Source organism: Pezoporus wallicus, unplaced genomic scaffold (assembly GCF_028554395.1).
Source record: "Pezoporus wallicus isolate ANWC-B61680 ecotype Strahan unplaced genomic scaffold, APGP_CSIRO_Pwel_v1 contig_1181, whole genome shotgun sequence".
Lineage (NCBI taxonomy): Eukaryota > Metazoa > Chordata > Aves > Psittaciformes > Psittacidae > Pezoporus > Pezoporus wallicus.
In genome coordinates this window covers 1,712,541-1,736,079 of record NW_026641428.1, presented here as the reverse complement: position 1 = coordinate 1,736,079, position 23,539 = coordinate 1,712,541, and the positions used below count along the sequence as shown (strand labels likewise).

At 36.4% G+C, this 23,539-nt stretch overlaps 1 protein-coding gene across 4 annotated transcripts in view; it reads left to right on the top strand.

Annotated features, from left to right (window-relative positions):
- KCNH7 (potassium voltage-gated channel subfamily H member 7) overlaps positions 1-23,539 on the top strand; it is a 240,337-nt gene that overhangs the window by 2,462 nt on the left and 214,336 nt on the right. For all 4 annotated transcript variants that reach the window (XM_057423744.1, XM_057423743.1, XM_057423742.1 and 1 more), the window contains exon 2: positions 249-479. In XM_057423744.1, the coding sequence (XP_057279727.1) occupies positions 249-479 (231 nt within the window). The remainder of the gene's footprint in view (positions 1-248; positions 480-23,539) is intronic.

The following is a 23,539-nucleotide window of genomic DNA, read 5'->3' as shown; positions in this document are numbered from 1 at the left end:
GAGTTTTGCAAAAGACTTGCATAAATTGGGTTTATTTCCTTAAAAGACAACTGTCTTAATCTTTGATGTATTTAAATTGGTTGAAGTTTATTTAAAAGCTATCTACCAAACTAGCTGCATTACTTGACTGAAAATCTCTGCATTTTAGGCATCCCAGTGAAAAGAAGGGTTGTTTAGCATCCATCCATGCAATTGACACTTTATGAAATGTTGAAAGAGCACTAAAAAATGCATCACTTTTATTGCAGATAAAAAATTCATCATTGCTAATGCTAGAGTGCAGAATTGTGCTATCATCTACTGCAATGATGCGTTCTGTGAGATGACCGGGTTCTCCAGGCCAGATGTCATGCAGAAACCTTGCACCTGTGATTTTCTTCATGGGCCAGAGACCAAAAGACATCATATTGCCCAAATTGCTCAAGCACTCCTGGGGTCAGAGGAGAGGAAAGTGGAAGTCACCTATTATCACAAAGACGGTAAACCCTGGTTTTGTTTTCAAGACTTTTTGTGTGTTTGGTTACCAGTTGATTGGTAAAAGTGTGTTTGATTTGCTGCTCAGATCCTTTGTTGCAGTAGTGTTGTAAATTCCTTGAAAGTCCAGTGAAGCACACTTAGTATACCAGTAAGGGAATGTGCTCTGAAAGTAGTGGGTGTCTGAAGTACGCTGACTGTAGCACTGTGTTTGCAACTGCTGAACAGAAGTTATTCTCTCAGTTTATAGATCTCCTGAAGTAAAGAGCCCTACAATGACCAGATAAACACAAACATAGAGGGGACATACTGTGAATGTTAATTTTTATGAACTCTTTCATCTCACAGGGCATAGGAGTGGTGGATGAGTTTCACAGGGCTTAACTCTGCCCACCTCACACAGTTGGAAGCGAACCTTGATTTAAATTCAGTGTTCTGCTGGGAAAAGTACAACAAAGTTAAGTAGGAAAAATTGGCCTCTTATCAAGAAAGCATTAGCTTATAAAGAAAGGATCAAGTCTCTGAAAAGAGAGATGAGATATTGTGATGTTGGAGTACCTGCAACTGAACCACAGAAGTTGTCCTAAATAATGTCAGAGTAAAAATTTTGGAGTGGCTAAACTATGAAGAGTTTCCCTACTAATCAGTGAAGACTCAGTATGAGAAGAATGGCTAAATTTGCTACACTGATGCTTTTTCCTGTTAAGAGCCTAGGATGAATATATGACTGTACTTGCAGATTAAAAATGCATATGCATGAAAACTAATTATGAAACATAATAGTTATATGTAGAGGTTTGGGTTGGTTTTTTTGTTGTTTTTTTTCTGCTAGTTACACGGGATTATTTACAGAAACATCCATCTTTCAAACAAATCCAAGTAATGGATAAGTGGTATACCTTATTATGTCTCTTGCTGTGTACACTCCTGGGAGAAGGAAAAGGAAATTCATATTCAAATGCTGAGCTTAAATTACTTCTGGAGAAATGCCAGCGTGCTGTTTGCATCAATTTTAGTATCACATGCAATGGATACTCTTGCATTTTGAAGTCACGGAGTTAAACCCTCTTCTCAAAAAGTCTGTTGTTATCTTGGAGAGACTTAAATAATATTATTTTTAGCTCAGGCTGGTATAATTCAGATAGGACTCGGGCCAACCATTCTACCCACGCTACCAGTATTTAAGCATATTCTTCTTAGCACATTCTCAGTAGAGTCCTTTATTCTTAGATCTAGTTTGTTGGTCTGGAGCAGATTTTGGTCAAGATTTGCTGTTGTAGCTGTGCTTTCAACATAGGTTTCTCAGGAGACCTGACACCATGTGTGTTTTGCACATCTAGCCTGTGTTTGTGTTAATTTGGCGTGTGTTAAAAATAATAGGAGAATGTCACTGCTAACTTTCACAGCCACCAGCCTGGAGCACTGTTCTGACATCTGGTTGTTTTAGAGTACTTCTGCCTCCCAAGACATGATGAGGGAGGGAAAGTGCTTAGCTAAAGTGCTGCTTATCTGTCAATTACCGTAAATATATATTTTCCTAAAATGCTGAATTCTGGCATTATGCAACACACCATAATCTATTTGAGGCAAACTGAAGTAAAAATATCTATAAAAACTGCTACGTCTTCCAAATAGTTTTGGATTTTGAAGTGTATTATGTACGGGAGTTGGGGATTATTCAGTGTAAACAAACATACATAAGGTTTCTCTGTAATTTCATTTCTGTGGATGGTTTCTTTAAATTACTAGACCATGTGTTTAAAGGTTAAGGGATTTCAAAAGCTACAGACAACAGTTCTAGACAAATTTGGGTTGAATCCCTCAAAATTTTACTGGTTGGAATGTGAACAGGACTTACCGTGTGCACTATATGAACTGCTAAATTTAAACAAATACAGTTGAATTATTTCAGATTGTAAATATAATTTAAAATACTAATTCACTGATTACAGGCAAAAAACAGCAAAATAGTCTGACACTCAAATGTGTAAATGTCTGACAGCTCAATTTATATATACAGGCTTTTTTGTTTCATTCCACATAATGTTTGATTTCTTTACAAAATGATTAAAAGATCTGAAGTTTTTGTGGTAACATATAACGGAAACTACCTATATGACAGATGTAATGAACATCAGTAAACATACCGTATGGTTATTGTAAATCAGTGCATAGATATACCTCACTTTTCAACTTCTTCACATTTTTTAAATTTGCAAATTTGTTTTTGCAATTTAAAAAGTATAACATACTCTCTATATTGTAACAATATACTGAATGGGGACAGCTAACAAGGACTTCCTCCAGGATTTAAAGCAAAATGAATTCAAAGAATTTGCTACAAATCTAAGAGTTTAGTGCTGGGTTAGTGGCTTATTTTGTGCTGTGTGCATTGAGTGAATATAAGAATGTTTTAAGGGGTCCATCACAGCACAATTAGAAATGGAACTTTCTTTGTGTAACCCAAATTATTCCAATGAACTACCTATTGCTTGAAAGTTTGATTCTACGTATTTCATAGCCACCCGTTGTATAATATTTAACATAATACTAAGTATACGGAGGAGGAAGACAGCTCATGAAAAGTGTGAATCGCTTGAGGTTCCACTGACTGGAGTTTCTGAATACCGTATTACACAGTCCTGAATAAATGCCCAGCCCGTTAACTCCACATCACATTAAAATTTACTCTACATAAGCCACTGATTATATTAAAAAATATTTTAATATTTCAAAATAAAACAAACATCAGTGGGGTCATATATCCCCTCACTTATAAAGCTGATTTGTCATCAGATGTCCAGCAATGCATATATCAGAAAGAGAATCACTCTACAACTGATGCTTTTTCTTTTTAATTCTAAATACCACCTCACATACTTTTAAAAAGTCACAACTTTAAAGTTCAACTTAAAAGGGTATTCTTGCAATATGTATTGCATATGTATTGGGAATTGTGATTCTGACATTCTCTACTTGGCTATAACCCACTGTTCTAGATGACAGTGTAAGATTTAGAGTTTTAAACATCTTGATGCAAGACTGAATGCTGCTGTTCACTGTTTTAATCTTTAGGCCAGATCACACGCTTAAAGGGGGACAGAAGGGTGGGAAAACTTTCGTAGCAGACGTATTTTTCAGAAAAGGGCAGGTGCTTGAATTTACACTGCCTTAAACAAAGCTGACAGCAGATAGAGTGGTCAAGGGAGGACGCAAATTCGATGTATCACGGGTTTGTAAACGTGTTACCTAGACTGGCCATGTTTCCCTTTTCACTGTGCAGTGTGGAGTGGGTGCAGAGGAGAAGGAAAGAATACTTGCGGTAGCTTTGTCTAATTGTTTAGATGGCATAGAGGTGGCATGCCAGCATTACTTGCACACTCAGCAGGCGCTGTCCTAAGCACTTGGGTGCCCTATCTTCACAGAAGTTTTTTAACGTATGCAGCTAAAAGCCTTACTAGCTCATCTTGCAGAATTTGTATCAGAGTAAGATTGTTACAATAGCCTACATTTGGTTTTAATTTCTCCTCACTCGGGTATTTTCACAATCCAGGCAAAGTTCTAGTCTTCTGTCCTGTTAAAAGTAGTGCCAAAGGAGGTGATTACATAGTTATCAAAAGAATTAATTGCTACTGAGAAAATTGGGAACAGATGGATGCCAAAACTAAGGGTCCAAATTTATAAGTGCTCAACATGTAAGAAGCTCCACAAAAGTCACTGGATGTATTCATGGGATTAAAGACTCAGTAAATTTCTTTTTTAATGTAACTATCCCTTTTAAACAAGTACAATAGATAAATACAGACAAATCACAAGAACTATTATTTTGAAACAGATTTTTTTTTAAAGTCTTGCCCATTAGGTGTTAACGTCTGTTTAATTCAAAAAAATTATACTCTGATATAAAAGTAGCAGTATAGTGTATTCCTCAGTATCTCACAACTTCATTTTCACAAATCATATAGCAACATGATCTGTACTGTAGTTGAAGGTAATATACTCCTGAATTCTTATTTTAATAAAGTTATTTGTGGGGAAAGTGACAGCTCTTCCTTTGAGGATTCCATTTTGCAGTTTAAGTCATGGCATAAATCATACTTGACAGATGTAAAATATTGCTTGAAGTGGTAAAGCTGTAAAGCTTTTGACGTGAAAAGTATAATTGGGGATTCAGAATGAATATATGATAATCAGACAGGATTGTAGCATGCTAAATACTTCTTACTCTACGCTTTGTGGACAACAGTGGTATGTCTGAGCTTACAGAGTTTACCTGTTAAAGGAGCTCATTTAAACTTACACTATACACATCAGATACGGGATAAGAAGCACTTCAGAAGAGGATAGGTTTAAGCAAAGATAAGATCAAGCAATTATCTGAAGAGTGTTTACAAACCTCACAAATTACTTGCCACTTAACCAGTTTGAGAAATTAAATTTGCTACAACTGAGTGCAAATTAAACATATTTGTATTTTCAGAACACATTAAGATTCCAAAGTAATATTTTTAAGGCCTTTCAAATTCTTCTTTTAGGATAAGAAAAAAAAAACAACAACACAACAAAACGTGTTTTGTGTTCTATAAATGCTGTGAACCTACCAATCATTAAAAATGCAACTTAAAAGAAAGATCCTTGCATGTATGTCAAGTCCCCTAGATTACCTCTAACATGAAGGTCAGCAAGGGCAGTCTTGACTGCAGATTCAGTGCTTGAACCAGAGCTGATGAGAAGGGTTATTGAATCAAGTAACTGTCGAATACCCTGCTGCTGTAGTTCTTGTTTAAGAAATACTGTTTGTATTTTGATAAAGAAACTGTTACCCCCAACAAAAAGCTGCCCAATACCCCTGTCTTAATGCAAGTTTTTCTATACATCCTTAAAAAGCCCAGTCAAACATACAACCTTGGATCAAATCCAGAATGTTACTGAAGGTGTTGAACTAGTAGAAGTGGATGACCTTTTCTGATGTCTGTAATGTAATATTTCTACTTTAGGTTTTAATACTTGTCCCAAGAGACAAGTATGTCCCTTGTCCTGTTCAATATTGGTTTTGCAACAGGGAACACCATCAGCAGAAAGCAAGTACCTCAATGATCAGAGTATCTCTTTTACCTATCCCTTTTCATTATGTGCCTGCTGAGAACTGTGGGTCACTTTTTCACATTTCACATGGGATACCTAATGATTATGATAAAGCAGCTCTCAGATACATGAAGGAAGTTTATTTGTGGGCCAGTTTCAACCTTATTTTTCAATTCCTTGGTGTTTACAATACATCTTTTTTTCTTTTCAGATTAGGATGAATTTATTTCCAGTAAGAAGGGGGATTTTATAGAAAGAATTTTTTTCCCATTCATGTATTCCTGCTAATGAGAGATAGTGTTTGAATAAAAAAAGAACAATTAAATTGCCTTTCAATTATTATTGTCAGTGTTTAGGATCATAAAGGTACGATTAGATATATTTAATTTTCTCAAATAATGAAGAATACAACTGCTATTATTATAATTACTGCATCTTTAACAGAAAAAGATATCTTGGGTTAGAAAAATACCTTTTGACAGTTTTAAGTCCCTCCATGGCACAAATAAAAAACCTGCAGGCTAGTGGATCAGGAGTCTTTCGTTTCACTAGCGTCCAGAGGGAACTCTTCTGCCACTGGACTTCGGCAGTACAGTTTTACAGCCAGATTCAGAAAGTCACCGGGTCAATTTACACTAATGAAGGGACCCAAATTTACCTTTCTTGAGCTGCAAAAAATCAGTCATTGCTGACTTTCAAAAAGAGAGTCCCACAGTGGTAAGAAAGGTGTCACATTGCAGAGTGAATTGGCACTAGAAGGTTACAATGTGATATACATACTCAGTTTTTCTAAGTTGTTTAGAATGATAATATCCTATGGAGGAGAGTTTAATCTTTTAAGTAGACTTTGTCTAACAAAGTTTTTTATCTGCTTTGAATATACTCCTTTCAGTCTTAGTGAACGCTATTTTGGTAGACAAAAAACCAGGAGCTGTCAGTCTTATTTTTTTGTGTGTGGTTTCACATGGTTTGATTGTGTCCTCTTTCCATCTTCAGTGTACATCCTTTCTAATGTTACCTTCTGCTGTGAGAGTTATTTCATACCTCTAATTTGCGTTATCAATTGGTTCTTTCTTTTCTCCACCCAGTTGGCCCATATATCAGAGACGCAGAGAGCAAATCAGACATCATGCCTTGCAATAGAATGTGGGAAGAGCAATTGCTTGTCTAGTAGCAGCCTTACATATATTTGGTATTATACAAAACTTCAGAACATGGCACTTTGACTAGTACCAATGTTGACACTGGTACTGTTCTCTCTGGTTTCAAGCATTGGAAAAAGAACAGTGGTGTGGATTAGATTTTATCTTAGTGTTTTCAAGGCCAGTTTTTAAGAGCTTCCTACATATTTGACTTAGTGTATGACTCCGTCTATGTTCTAAATAGACATATTCTTTCCAGGTTCTCAGCTAAGTATGGAAAAGTACTCTGAATCAAGCAGTATAGGATTCAAAGTAGCAAGACCAAGCTGACTATGGAAATTGCTAACTGACTGGAAACTGCATATCTCAAAAGCAATCAGAACTGTAGCCGTGAAGCTAGATCTAGGCAGAGCCAGATGCATGACAATGACAGTGGGGTACTGTGGCTCTATAGTTACAGCTGGTTTCACACAGCCTGCAACTCTGAAAGTTCACACCTCTGAGGTGAGAAGTATTGGTGTTGCAATTTTGTATAGCTTGAACTTTTTTACTCTAGTATACTGGTTTTGTTTTAAAGGAAATAGACATATTTGAATTATTTCTTAGAAATTAAAATTTAATTTGGAAAGCAGAATTACAGCCATAACTAATCAAAAAATGCCTTTTAACCTCCAGCATTTCCATAGATACCCCATTTTAAGCTCCCTCGCTGACTTTCTGGTACAATATAGCCTTTTTGTTTCTATTTTTCTTAATTCTTTAATTCTGTAATCACATTGAAATCTCATCAGTAGAGCTTACCACAAAGGATACCAAAATTCAATCTGGAAAAAAAAATCAAACCATATCTTTATATTGAGGTCCTGTTGTCTGTTTCATTAACCAGACTCTAGTTACAGATCTCATTATACCTGGTTTTGACCATGCCCTCGATTACAGCACTGAAGTGTTAGCCAACAAAGGATATATTCCAGCTTCATTGTTCGCAGAGAGCCATCATATCATCAAAACCTAAAGCTGGTGTTTAAATGTCAACATTATTAACTTTCTCATTGCAGCTAGTTGAGTGGGAAAGACCATAAGAAAGCTTAGGTCAGAAATCACACCTGCCTTCAGTACTTCCCTGCTACTGATGTTTCTTGCTTTCCTGCCCTTGTTTCTCTACAGTACGACACTCAATAAAAATCCTTTCTTTTATATTTTGCCATGACCTCATTTAAATCCCTGATTTGTCACATGAGACTGCAGTGGAAAACAGAAAGTCCTGCCTAAATGGTCAGTTCAGAGAAACAAGAAGAATTTACTTCAAATACCAGGAAATTGGGATTTATAACGATACCCAAATACACTGATCCTTGACAGTATCAACTTATGAAAAGTTGGCCTCTTTAGAGCAAATATATGGGACTCTATAGTAACTGTGCAACCATACTTTTCACAGAACTAAACTGCAAAATTTAATTTTTGCAAGACTAAAAAGCCTGATCTTGGTAGTAGAGCACAGTTGGTAGAGACATTCCACTGCTAACTAGCAGTAACTGGATCTGAGCTGCTGCATACAAAGACAACAAGTTAGGAAAGAAAAATCCGAAACAGACAAAACATTCCTCCGTTTTAATCCACAGGGCAGAGAGGCAGAGATGACTTCAGAACAAGGATAGATATATACAGGGATTTTTTTTATCTTATACCTAGGCTCCTTGAGAAGCAGTTAATCATCATTTAAATACATTTCATCACTAACACTCATGTTCTAAAGCACTTATTCCCAGCTGTTCTCAGACTTTGGAGTCTGTGCCCTTTTAAGAGTATTTCTTAGAGCGTTCTCTGCTGATTGTCATTCAAATCAATGCAAGTGTATCTCTGAAAATAGCTTGCAAATTTCCTCCTTTCAAAACTCATTTGTGCCAATCTGCTTTACTCCTTCCTCTCTGGAAAAAATGCCAGCTAATCTCATTAGTATTTTGCATGTTTGTGGCTGTTGTACAAGAAAGCATTTCTTTTTATATTTTCAAAAGAATATGAAATTTACTAGTCCATAAATCCTTTTGTCATGGTATTCACGGTAAAAACTGTCGCTTGAGAAACGGCTTTCAACTCACAAATGGGAAACAAAGAAAGAAAAAAAAAACACATAGTCCCTGTCATTTTAAATAGTGATAAAAGAAAGGAAAATATGTTTCTTTTTTTTTTTTCTGTGCCCAGCATTTATTTTGCATAATAGAATATACCAGGAATTAATTTAACACCAAAGTCCATCCAACAGAAAAGACACCACTTCCCCAAAAGACTATTTCTGGAGTCACAGACAACATACCTTGTTATATGAGAGAATAACAGCCTTGAAGTACAAAACCAGGTATCTATAGCCTTCTCTGTAAATTAATGGAGCTGCTCATGAACTGCTGTGAAAGACAGTCTATGTCAGTCTTGAGCCAGTGTCTGCTGGTCCACAGTACAGAGCATCCTTAATGCTTCAGTAAGTTACACTGATTGTTTATGGCAACAAGAATGAGTTGGCAAAGAACTGGCTTTAGTGTTTTACACACAGAGTTCCAAAGAAAAGTTCTGTAAAGGGATAAAGCAGAGTTTGAGTACTGTTTGTGGGTCAACACCACACTGTATTAAGATGCTGTTTCTCTTTACCCTAAAACTTGAAAATTGATTTTCTTGTGTCAGGAGTAGAACTGGGGTCTAAGGAGCTGTTCCTGAATGCTTAAAGAGTTAATTAAAAACTACTAACTGCTACTGCAGCTGCAAGCAGAATTAGTGTCTGATATCTGTAATGTTGGTAGATCACTAGGAAGGGTGGCACTAGGTACGAGTGGCATCCCCTTTCTCTGGTTACTGTTTATTTAAAGCAGGAAAAGAGGAAGGAATACATGATCCGCAGACAACTCTTCTTCTAGCCGACAGGTATACAATTCTATTTTATAAAAGCCACTACATAAACCAAGAATATTATAGCCAAGGGACCTTTTCAACAGACCATGCAAGTCTTTAAATCCATTTCTGGTTGTCATTTAACCTCATTCATAAAAAAACAGATCCTGCAGAAGCAGAATTGCCAATAGCATGACTGTCTCTGAAGAACTCAACCCAGGCAAAATATATTTATTAGCCAGATAAATACATTCTGTGTATGTGCTTGTATTTCAAACATGATTTCTCTCACATTTCAGTGTGCAAGAGCATTTGTTTCTGCTTCATGGGAACTCAGTGAATTGTTTTCCTTTTAAGTAATATTTCAGTCTTTATCCCTTTTGTTTTCACCTTGGGATCATTTTCCTGTAAATAAAAAAGTGGTGAATAAAGCACTTTATTTCCACTTTCTGAGGAACTGAAAAAAAAATACATCAACTAGTTTTTGAAATGATGGAGAAAGAATTCTGTATGTTTAACCTTGATTGTTAGCTGGAAAGTAAATTATCCAAACTTCTTTTTGCCCTTTAGAGGCCACAGGCACTAAAATATCAGACAATACTGAAATACCATAGTTATGAAGATCACACTGAGGTTCAGTTGCTCCAAGGGAAATTACTGACTTGAACTTTTACATGTAAAAACAAATTTAGATTAGATTTTCAATTATATATATTGTGTCATACATACATACATATATATATATATTGTTAAAGGGCATTTCTCCTTCTCAAGAGGTTTAACAAGCACTTTGAAGAACTGCCAAAGTTACCTCCTACCCAATCGTAGAATACAAACTTATACTCTATAGTTTGCAAGTTTTACTAATAAAGCATTATTCTTATTAAATACATTCAATCACACAAGTCTGAACTGCGCAGCAATTTAAAGTGTCTCCTAATGAGCTGATTGACTAATGCAGTCTCTTTGACAGGTTATTCTCGAAAAGCTCACTGTTCCAAACCATCATTCTCTAGTGTAGTTTTTCACTATCCTTCTCTCTTTTTTTAAGACAGTACACCAAGGTTGTATCTTAACATTTCCCAGTATAGACAAGAGCATTGTGTGTAATAAATAAATGTCACAAAAAAAAACAACCCCAAATATGATCAAGTCCAAGAAATGGATACAGACTGAGAATACAAAATTACATTCAACAGGGAATAGGTCTGTAAAACAATCTTTAACAAAAATTGCACTGAATGGGAATTACTCTTAAATGACTGTCTCAGACCTGGGATGATGCAGTTGTGTACATGTCTCTGGTAATAAAGGTTAACTTCTAGAGAAATTACACATTCTGATAGAGAGGATATATAATGTAATGGTCATGAAGTGCTGGAATGAGTTAGAGACAGCTTGTGTAATTCTGAACAGCAGAAGGGCCCAAACTGATTCCTCCTCTTGCCACAGGGTTAAAGAAAGCATAGGTGGAATCCAGTCCTGTTCATCTTTTTCCCATATAAGCCCTGTATCAACTTAAGTCCTTAGATTTTCCAAATTTGATACAGAAAATAGAACTGCCAAATAAACAACAAAGAAATAACATACTTTAAAGGAAAGTAAAATTATATGTTATCTGAGTATTATTTCTCTTTTAACTGGTGCTGAATGTCTCATATAACTAACAAGGCTTATTTCCTTCCCAAACCAAAAAAAACTTCCACTCTCCAAACATTCAAATAACTGACATTTCATCAGAGTCTAGCTTAATTCAGCTTTTTAGGTGTGTGTCCTGGAGTCTTATCCTCCATGATCCTGAATACTTGTGAGAGTTACATAAACTTACCAATGGGAAAATGGACATTACTGCAGGATATAGTACATGTGTTCAGACTGAACTAGCTCATTTCTAAACTTGATATATTAACCACGGTTATTCTCATAATGTAGTTTAGATCGTAATTTTTTTTCCCCTCTTGGATTTCACCCTTTGTTTGTATCTTGTTTTTTTAGAAACTGGCACAATCTGTATAACAAGTAATGCTTTGTTTCACATGGGAACCTTTAAATAGCAATCACTCAGCCGTGTTTGCTTGCAGAAAGTATTCTGTTAGGATGGCATGTATTCTAACTAATATATAACATTTTACCATTCCAGTAAAGCAAAGAAGTCCTTTTGTTAGACTGGTCTTTTATAGCCATCACCAAGAATAATTTAGGTCGGGAGGAGGCTCAGGAGGTCATCCAATCCAGCTTCCTGCTGAAAGCAGGAGCAACACAGAATTCAGACTAGGTTGCTTAGGGCTTAGTCCAGTTGGATGCCAGGATGGAGATAACACAGCCTCCCTGGGCAACATGTTTCAGTGCTCAGTTACTCTCATTTTGAAACTGGTTTGTCCTTATACCATGTCAGGACCTTCTCCATTTTAATTGAAAGCATTGCCTATTATTTTCTTGTTATGGCAGTAGACAATCTGCCTCCATCTCCCACTAATTTCCTCATAGCTACTGAAAGGCTGTTATTACATCCTTGAAAGCTATCCCGCCTGGCCAAGGCCAGTTTCTTCAACCTCTCCTCACAGGTTGCTCTAAGCCCATATCCATCTTGTATATAGGCTCACTCAAGTTTATCAACAGCTATTTTGTTGTAGTAAGGGTACAAAGCTGGTTACACTGTTCCAGGTGTGACATAATGAACAGTGAGGAAATGAGAAGTGTCACTTTCCTTAATCTACTGGCTACACTTGTGATGATATAACCCAGCGTGCTTTATCCTGGATGCAGTTGGAGTCAAATTTCTTAAGAGATCACTGACTCAATCCTCTTCCACTACTTTGAACCCTGTCTCAAGATTCAAAGGTCTCCCAGACTGAGGCAGGGAATCTATAGAGTACCTCAGCTTTATTTGCAACAGTTGGCACTAACTCACCCTCCCCACTCAGACACAGGCTCACATTATGCTTGTTTATTCTTTTACTGCTCACATCACTAGCAACAGCTATCTGTTGCCCTTGATATCCCCAGAGTTTCAAGTCTAGCTCAGCTTTTCCTTTCCAAAGACCATCCCAGCATGCCTGGGCAGTGTTTCTGTATTTCTCCACTGCAGTCTGCCCTTGCTAGCACCACCTTTATATATCTTACATGTCTTTTTCTTACTGGAGCTCAGTCATAAGCTCTCTGCTGAGGCAGCTGGTCTTCTGATACATCGACATGTTCTTTGAGTATCTGGATGAACTGCTGTTGTGCTTGAGGGAGGGTGTTTGAGCTATACCCTCTGGGAAGTCTGAAGACATTAGCTGTAATTTTTTTTTTTCTTTTTCTTTTTTTTTTCCTTAATTCAGTAGCACATATGTAGGTGTTTTATACATCTTTTATTATACTAATTGGCGTTCCGTAATGCTTTTACAGATTCGTCTTACTTCAATGTTCTGTATTAAGTCAAGTCTACTGCATGAAATTTTACATAATTTAGATACACTTTCACATGCATTAGGAAATCCTGTTTACATTGTACATTAAAAATGGTTGAAGTTGTAACCTAGATATTGTTTGCCAGAAGATCTTTTCCAAATGTCATTTCTGATGTGCTACATGGTATAAATTCCAAGTTGCTACTCATTTTATTATGAGAAACGACATGCTCAGTGGTTTCCTATATATCAGGTCAATCTGGCTGACCTGTTAGGCATCTGCCGGCTGTGCTTTGGCAGATTTTTTATATAAACATGTTTGAGTTAAAAAGAAAATAGACATTTTATTGCTTATTTTGCTGTGGATTACAGACATCCAAACAGCTTAATGCTAAAGATAATTGTAATGGAGGAGGCCTTGTAAGTTTTAGAGGCAATTAATCAATTACCTTATACTGGGAGGTAAATGCAACTGCCCCTGGCAAATAGCTGGGCACCCCAGGCATGTGTTATTCAGCACTTCATTCCCATCATTAAAGATGCACAGCAAACAGATCTAGGAGAGGAATATTTCTCACAGCATGTGGGATTCTTGTAGTGACTTCCAGAGGTGAGGTAACCTCATTGAAACACTCATCTCAGAAGAAAAAGATTTTTGCTAACATTTCCTTATATAGCTCATGGCAGAAGACAGCACTTCCTTCTCCATTTTTCTTCTGCCACCTTTTATTTCGTATTTTCTTCAAGAAATGATAGATACAGTGATTTGTCCTATGCTCTGTCTTCCAAGTTAGTGACGGGGAGATAGAAATCTGCTGATTTCTTCAAGAGTTAATACTGCCCTTTTCCTTTAAGCCAGTGCCAACTACTATTCCTCTAGCCTGTCAAATAATACAGTATCAGAGTGTGGTAACCACCTCCCCACAGGAGCTCAGCACATCTGGCTGCCAGCATTGTTGGCACATGACACCCTGCTGGAGCTTGCCCGCAACACACGGTACATAACGTGTCAGCAGCAAAGCATCAGGAATCCTGCAGCTTTTGTGGTACTGCAGTGATGTTAGATCCATGGTTTTAAGCAGAGCCCCTTCAAATACCCATGATTTAGGGATGTACTTTCATCTGAGGATACTAAAAAAGATAACTGAGACATTATCTCATTGGTTTAAGTCACCCCAGATGGGTGGCCTTACATCCTAATCAGATCTGTAACCCATTCCATGTTTTCTTTCAGTTCTTTATACATAGATAAGGATTGTTAAACAAACACAATGTGACGAAGCATATTTAATGAATATTATTAATGACGAGTTCAGCTGCTGTTGGAAGGTGTTGATAAGCTTCATTAAATATACTTCCACCAACTAGAACAGAACTGATGATAATTTTATTACTAAAATCATTTTTCTCCCTACTGAATGCATATTTGACACTTGCAAATCTGCTTGTTTCATGATGGATATAATTTTTAATCATCCTAATGTAATCTTAAAAACTTCATCAATAAAACCTGCACTACTGACTTTCCTAAGGAAACTGTCTTTTACTCTCTTCCGATGTGACAGATAAAAGCATCTTGGGGGTGTACAGCAGCAATTCCTGGCATACACTACCAGTGCCTATTGCACCTACAATCAGTTAATTTGATGATGCAGAAGAGAACATGTCAAGCACATGCATTACAACCCAGTATTATGTAAGGATTTCTGATTCGTTTGGGTTTTTTTAATTTGTGTTTTTTATTTCAACTCAGCCGCAGAGCCATTTCTACTTCTGTACTAGTTGATAGGAGGTTCACACATTGACAGTATACTTGAAGTCATTTCTGCATGTAACATATATAGTGTAGTATTCAGGGTAGCTACTTGTATGTGCTTCATTTCTGCATAGGGTTAATTCAATGTGCATAGCACTGTGACATACATCTTATTTTTAATTTACAGGAATGAGAATATACAAATAATTTCTCATTCTCAGACTGGACCAAATTGCCATTAGTAGCCAATTGCCAATTAATAGCCAGTTGCAAATGTTGACCTTTTTTTGTCAGTGAGAAAGTTAAAGATAATTGGTCCTACAAAGGTTAGGTAAAATCAGAGTGTGACGAAGAGCCAAAAGGAAGTCTTGTTTCTGATACTGTGCCTTGCAGAGGAATACAGTTATCTTTACAAACAGGTATTACAAAACAACTTACCCTTGTGACTAACGTAACTTCAGAAATGCTGTTTACTTCCCATGTATTTGTGGACTTTATCTAAAACAAAAGAAATGCAAACCCAACCTCTCAAACCAAATCAGTTTAATTTCTAAGAAGGCTTTTGAATAACTGAAAAGCTTATGGTTTTTATTTGAATTTGAAAATATCTGATAGTTACATGTTTGATATTTAGGTATTTAATAAAAGCTTTACAGGTAAATGCTTTATTGACACCTTGTTGAACAAATCACCTACTGATCAGTGAGTCATTCCTTTTTAGACACACAATATACTGTGTACATTTTGCAAGCAGTTATGAAACCAAAATAACTTAGAGATATTTTAAACCTGAAGTAATTTCATACTAACTACAGGTCTAACCTGTAGGGTTATGGCATTTTTATAATTCTTTTATATTTTTATAGTCTTCTTAAAATTACCATTTTCTCCCTGGAGCCCAAGATAACCAAAGTGAATATAATAGGAAATTTTCGAGATCAGGGCAGTGAGTTCAACCATGAAACTGCCCAGGTGTGTTGGCTGGAATAAATAAGTGTATTATTTTAAAGTGAAAATGCTAAATATAAACCTTTTTTTGAGTACAGGATTGACAATTTCATTAACCCTACCCAAACAGCCTTTCTGAAGTGCAGCAAAAAGGGTAATAAGCAAAACATCTGGCTAAAGGCTACTGTGCATCATCCCAAACTGCTCTTCCCAAAGCCTGCAATGGTAAATTCAGCTATTCTTTCAATATTTTACTCAGTATAGAGGCCTTTATGCATACCTGTGTTGGAGGTTGACAGCGTCTGACATTTTATGGGAATAAAATACCAGAACTGTGATGCCGAACTCAGATCAGGATCAAAGTTAACCTGCTGCCCCTGAGATATTATCTGCAAAGGAAGCTTTCTAAAAGGGATTAAAGAATTATAAAGAAAGTTTTTTATTACCTGCCATAAACATATCATCTATATATTCTAGAAGAAAAACATTACTAAGGAAAAATTAACAGAATAAAGGGGTTTTGAGTCCATCCTCTTCTGATGTGCTATGAATACTGAGCAAACTGACAGTGCTGTTATGCAACAGCAGTGCATGAAGGAAAAAGTAGGATTGAATCAAGTTGAAATCCATTTTAGTTGTTCAAAGCGTATCAGTCAAATTAATTATACTGTGAGAAATTTTAGGGTCTCAGGGCTGCAGTCTTAGATTTATTGAGAAGTTTATGTGTTTAAGCAAGTGGGAGAAAAGCATGCAAAAAACTGCTGGAGAAGTTCCTACGTAGCTCCATGCATAAAGCTCATTTCACCTTTCATATTATTGCAGCTTTCAGTGGGGAGAGGAAGGGGAATGGGGATTCTCAAGCATACATAGAATTACTTTTTTTCTTCTGTTGAAATTCTTTCAACTTAACACAAGTAAAGCAGCTGGTATGGTCATATGCTGAACATGAATCAGCTGAGCACACCTGGCAAGCAGCTGTAGTTTGTTGGTTAACAGGAATCATACTGTCCTTCTTTACAAAGGTGCCCACAGTTTTAACCCTGTAATTCTTTTCAAATTATGAGGTATGTTCAACCTTTCCTTCAGTCAAGGCATTACAATGCATGGCCAGATTTTCAAGAAAAGCTTACTGAATTAGAATACTCAGGTCTTTGGTTCTGTGAGTATTTTGATTTTGGTTGTTTATGAGGTTTGAAAATGGCCTGCATTGTGTGCCTAAACGAGAGCTGATCTTTCCTGAAAATCTAGCCTGAGTTGCAAACTTAGGGAAGTTGTAAATATGATTTCATGAATAGTTCGCTGTTGGTTTTCTCTATTATATGATACAGGAACAATCTTGTGTGATTTTAAAACTCAGTAATAAAATGCTGCATCCAGTATAAAATACTGCAGTGATAAAATACTGCATCTACAAAGTACAATGTAGTATTAATGTCTTTTTCATTGCTGCCGCTTATTTGAGCATTTTTTTTCATGTTATCTCTAAAATAAATATCATAGGTATGGTAGAACACAGAAGGGACAAATTACAAATTCGGTACTAATCTACAAATTATTTCTTCTGAGCAACTGGCACTCTCCAGCACTGAACACTTACTGGTTTTGGTACCAATGTTGATTTTTAGCTTTAATACAGTTTATGGGAAATATAGTTAATAGTGTTAGATATATTTACTATGGTGGTTTTAATTACTCGTGTAATTATAATTAAATTGGATGCCTAACACTGTTTATCAAACAAGTATACAGTCAGTATTACCATATGAAATTGGCTTGGCTCTGTATTAATTTAAAGTGCAAAAGTCAAACGGAGATCTTTATGTAGCTTATAAATTGGAGCCCCATTCAGACTTAGAAGAGTAAGGATCCTCTGGAGAAGCTGTATATTACAGACCATTCCAAAAGGAAAGAAAGCAAATATAAGCAGTGTAAGAAGTGTATAAGCACCATAAGAAAGCATGTGCATAAATGACTGTATGAGATTGCATGAAATATTTTAGTCCTTGGCAGAACTGTGGGATAGCAACAACAAAAATACTTCCTTTCAGGCTCCACCCTACTAACTTTTCATGTCATGTTTCAACTGAGTCATTTCTGCAAATGCTGGATTTCTCTGTACCCAGATTTAAAATAGCTGAATTCAGAAACAGGAAGACTGGCATGGACATTTTTACTCTACGATGAGAAATTTAAATCTGATGTCTACTGGGAATTCAGATAACTAACATCTTCAAAATTAAACTTTCTGGATTAGCTTGGACTTGTGCCAGTAAACAGCATGTTCATTATAATGATTATTGCAAACATACAGGGTTTATAACCTACTTACAAAGCAGGCAGAAAGCTACAAAAGGGCCACACAAGCAAATCATGTATCCACCAGGTGGGAAGCGAGCATGAACAGTAAAATTATCACATTGATTCCACGGGAATTGTTGCAAATGCTGTAATTCAGGTTGGGGCTGTTTTAGTCTTTTATCTAGGCTTACAAGAAGAGTAGGAAGGTGAGCTAACACCCCTTTCGCTCTACAGTAACTGAAACAGAGCAGAGGACTGAAAGTCAAGGCTCCCTCTTGGAAGTGTTTTAAACTGTTTCTCTTGAACTTTGATAAAAGCACAGCTATTTATAGGACAGGAAAATGTCAGGTTAATGATTTTTTTCTGTGGCAAAGTAAAGATATAAGATGTAAAGCAGTATGGCAAGAAGATGCTGTATATAGATTATTTGAATGCTAGGTTTTCTTAATGTGTTTCTGCTTCATTATATTTAATCTGTTTCCTAAAGTAATCAATTGAGAAAAAAAAAGTGATTAAAATAACTGGAGAGAAAGTATCCAGGACTTCCTGATGCTGCCTAAGTAGATATTTCTGAAGATCTGACGTACAGTGCAGAGATACGGTAATTTGGGCAAAGGCTCTTATTTACTCAGTTTCTTAACTACATTACACTATATTGACAGGTCTGTACAGTTTTTGTTGAATGCTCAGGTGTCTCTTTCTGCATGAAAAGATCACATAACAATAACAAAGACTTCTGTGGGAAGACAGGAAGCTGTTCAGAAACATCTCTGAGGACAAGCATCTTCTCCAAGTCATGAGAAGCAATCACCAAACAAGGTCCCAGATTTTAAGGACCAAGAATGAAAGGCAGGGGAATAAGTAATGCCTGAAAATTCAGATTAATTCAGAGGACAGTTCTTCATCTTCTTTCCTGCTTTTTCTTCATCATGAGCAGGACACCATTCATCATCTTTGGTGCGGGACAGGGACTTTCAGGAAAGGCTAAAAGCAAGGTGTGCTGGGGAGCATACTAACAGCTGGTTTGGGAATCAGCTGTAAATTTCACAGCTGGTTTTTGGGAACCAGCCTGAACTACTTTGAATGGTGCCTCTGGCTGTGCAGCTGTGTCCACAGGACACAGGTGCTAATACAACCCAGATCCCCAGCACAGATTCATGCATGCAGATATGAATGTGAAGGACAATATCTGAATTAACATGGTTGTCAGTAAACTTAACTCCTAAGAGCTAACCTTACTATTTAGAAAATTAGAGTTCCAGTGTGCGGCAATGGAAAGAGAAACTTGCAGCAGCGTGAGCCCAAGAAAACTCAGAGATTTCAAGAGTCTCAAACTGAGTGTTAAGCCTCAGGTCTTGAAGACACTCACAGCCTGCTCTTAGGAGAAGAAGCAATCTTGCTTCACTACTTCTGTCAGCACAACCTGAGAATAAGTCCGTGGAAAAACTCCAAAAGAGTTTCTTACGCTTCTCACCAAACCCATCAGGGCTATTTTGTTAGGAAAGGTCTTTCACTGAAAGACGACTTTATTTCTTCATATTAAAAACAAACTATATTTTCCTATCATTCCTCTGATGCATCCAAATAATAAAATTGTCCATTTGATGTAAATTGAAAAGCATTGCTTCCTTTGGATTGCTCCCAAGTGCAAAGTAGCTACTCCTAAGAGCACCAACATAAGCAAATTATTTCCAGATACTTGTTAAAATGAAGTTTTGACTGTTGCCATTTAGAGGACTCATCTCTGCCTGTTTGTTAACAGTACAGCTTCACTAGCCATATTTTATTTACAAACTTCCTTCAAATACAGGTATTACCTAATTGAGGTGCATAATTCCATAGTGTACCTAAGGCAGGTTCTGCAAAGAGAACTATAGGGATGCACATGTCCTGCAGTGGGAATGCAGTAAAATCAGCAGGACTTCACCTGCCTAGGTATAAATTGAAGACCCACTCCCACTGAGCTGCTACAAAAGCACTGAAAGCAAAATATGGCCCTCAGTGAAAATACTTCTGAAGACAGCAAAAAGGCCTGAAAAAAAAAAAAAACAGGAGCCAAAATGAAGGCTTGGAAAAGAGTAAGCATTATTTCTGTACACAGAGAAGGCAGCTGTATCTACCAAGCCAAAATGTTTGGCTTCAAACTGCCAAAACAAGAATTGAGTATGACTAAAATATTAAAAAATTAGAATGAAAGTGACCTAGGATAAGTTTTTACTTAAAAATGTTTGATCTAGGGGAAAAAAAAACAACAGTGAAACAATGGAAAAATTGTTTGTGTGTGTATATATATATATATAAATAAAATACTACTTGAATTGTATTAATTCTTATGGAAAAAATGACTAGTCACATTGTAAAATTCTCATTAATGTCACTAATTAATAAGGCTTTATGAAATGTGCAAAGAGAAGCATAAATATACTTAACTCAAATACCAATCCGAAACATCCTGTAATCACGAAAAATATGGGCGTAGAGTTTCTTTAAGAAAACCCTCTTAAAAATTCTCAAGGGTCAAAGTTATGATAGTTTTGAAACCTGAAATGTTGTTAAAAATGAGTTCACCCATAGAGCTGCATTACATTCTTACAATGCTCACTCTGAACCAGTCGGAGCATTTTTTAGTGCCAAACAGGTAAAAAAAGCTTTCGACCTTCTGATATGCCGAACCTCTGAAATTCTCTGCAGTTCGGTAATTATAACAGCTCATATAAAATTAAAGGAGAGACAAAATTTGCAATTTCTGCCTTTATTTTATTATGCCTGATATATTCATATGATTTTTAATACATCTTATGAGGAATATTAGAAATACTTGTAAGATAAAAATAGGTCTATGATGTACTTACTATGTGCTCCCATACTATCCTTTGTATTAAATAAAAATCAAGAAAAAAAACCTACAGTGCTTTCATTTAATACATTTATTTATAAAACAGATGGCCAACTAAAAATTGAAGATTTGCCCATCATTATTTTATGGTTTAATTCTAAAATTTTTATAGTTATTTTTAAGAAATTTTAGAAAACATAAATGGCTGTCTGGCTTCCCCGGAGACACCGTTCTGGTTTTATAACTGCTCAGGGTCTAGGCTGCATTTTTTAATTTCTGTTTATCTAAGTGAAGATCCTGATACTTGCAATTTCTAAAGGCATTGTTCGTGCTGCAAACAGGAGACCAATTTCTGACTTCTTCTAGTTTCCTCTGCTCTGTTTATCACTCCAGCCTTTTATTCTTGTTATTTGTTTAGTTGTGTTTGATTTTAATCCTGGCCTGAAACACCAGCATTTTTCTAACTGCAGAGCCACATAGGCTAAAGCAGGACAAATGCTGGACATTTGATAGTTTCATGGAAAACTGGATCACAATTCCCATTGTAAAAGTACTTTTTTATTCCTTTAAGCACTGTTCTTCTGTCACTGCCCCTCAACTGTATGCTCCCAGGCATATATAAATTAGTCTATCACGGAAGGAGAAGCCCAGGACAAATCTCTGACTTTATATTTAATACTGAAGATATCAACTGGTCCTTGCACAGCTTTTGAGTATGAGCTGCGAGACCAACCATTAAGTCATGATCAGCTGTGGTATTCTTTTCAAGGTTATATACAGAAACCGAAGACTGAACACAGATTCTGATGGAGAAGCTTTTCATCAGAACTTAAAAGAACAGTCTTTTTTTAAAAAACAAAACAAAAAACAACAACAAAACCCCAATGTTTGCATTACAAAATTAGAAAATTTCAGATGCAATTTTTCACTAACAACTGAAAAGAGGTAAATTGTAGTTCCAAACACGGTTTCCTTAGAACCTGAAGTACTCATGAAGAACTAAATTATTTCACTAAATAAAAATGTTTCATGTTGTACTTAAGCAACCAAGCAGGTGTTGGAAGTTGAACAGACAGCAGATTAAGAAACAAGGTCCCTAATGAATTGTCCAGATACTGCAGGGGTCAGGGTGAAATCTAACTAGGTACCTATAGACACGTTAATTGCTTTTCCAGTCTTCCACTCCTGTAAAACGAGCAGATGGAAAATTCAAGAATCTTTATCCTTTGCAGCTTTATGCAAAGAGTTGCTGAACGGTAATACAAGCTTGCCTATTTATCAGCAGTGTTACATGTTGTACCCATTTTAAAGACGGCAGGACTTTAACTGCAGTGCCCCAGATCACTGGAACAGTCACTTCAGTGCACATTTTTTTTCGTAAAAACTCTACAGCCCAAAGAGAGTGTTAGAAGTGCAAAACTAGAATGTGACCCGATACATTCATGCTCATCTCCAAGTACTTCCCAAAATAGTGACATACCTATCAGATGTGTAAAAGAACAACTACTGTGTGCTCACTAACAGCTTGTAAGAGAATTTTTAAATATTGAGTAGAAGGAGAAACGACAGCTGACCAGGAGGCCGAGTTACTATACGTGCTTTTTAAAAAGCATCATTTTTGAACCACTTTGACAAAACCACTACTCAAGGTTAATGAAGCAAATGCAAGCTTAACATTTTACCCTAAAGAATGAACACCAAATGCAGTATTATCTGTAATGCTGCATTGCGGTATCTCTTCTGGGTTTCTGTCCAAGTCTTGGTGTGGGACTTGAACTCGTGGCTTTCTGGCCAGCTTAGAAACTGACTATGGACTCAACCATAAAGACATGCACTGTGCTTTGAATTATGCAGCAAAATACGCACTGTTATAACACAAATAATAGGAACGTTATACAAATAATCAAGGTCCTGAATAGTACAGAAAGCCAATTTAAAGACTAAGATATCCTGCATAAAGTATTCTTACTTATCTGAAAAACATTTGTGGTATTGCTGCACCAATACAAACAGATACTAAGTTACAGTGGACCAGATTCTCATTTATCCTGGTTTTACATCAAGATAACACTTAGTTTCTTCCAGCCTATTGCAGAAAAGGGACTAGATCCATTAAGCTTAAGAGTTACTAATCATGTTATTGAAATTTTATTACTAATATTAAATTTAATGCTTCTTTTAAAATGTAGCAGCCCTCCTTTGAGAACTAAATATTTGTGTGGATGCATAACTAATGTGTTACCCTAGGACTTCAATTGTAGCGTGTGGCTAATAATGTTTTATTTCTAGTAAAGGTGACTATTTTGAATTCTATAGAGATTGTTATGACTACTAACAGCCACTTAAATCTAAAGGTATAATTTGGCTCTGCATCCCAGCTTCCAAGTGAAAATTACAGATAAATCTAAGGAAAGCAATTTTTACAAAGGCTACAGAGATCATAGTAGTTTATTTGGCCATGGTCTCAGAACATATATACAGGGCCCAGAGTAGCTGATAAAGAGCACACAAATTAATGCTGGTTTAGTGTGCTGTTTCTCACAACAGCTAGCATTGGCGGTTCTCATCTTTAGCCATTTTTAAAGGCTGCCCCAGAAGTGGAAGCCACAACCACACAGCGCTATTAAGAGAAAGACGCCCTGCTTCTACTGGATACCAGTGAAGTGCTAACCACTCAAAAAAATTGAGGTATAGGAGCTAGGTAGGCATGGTAGCAGCAGCAGCA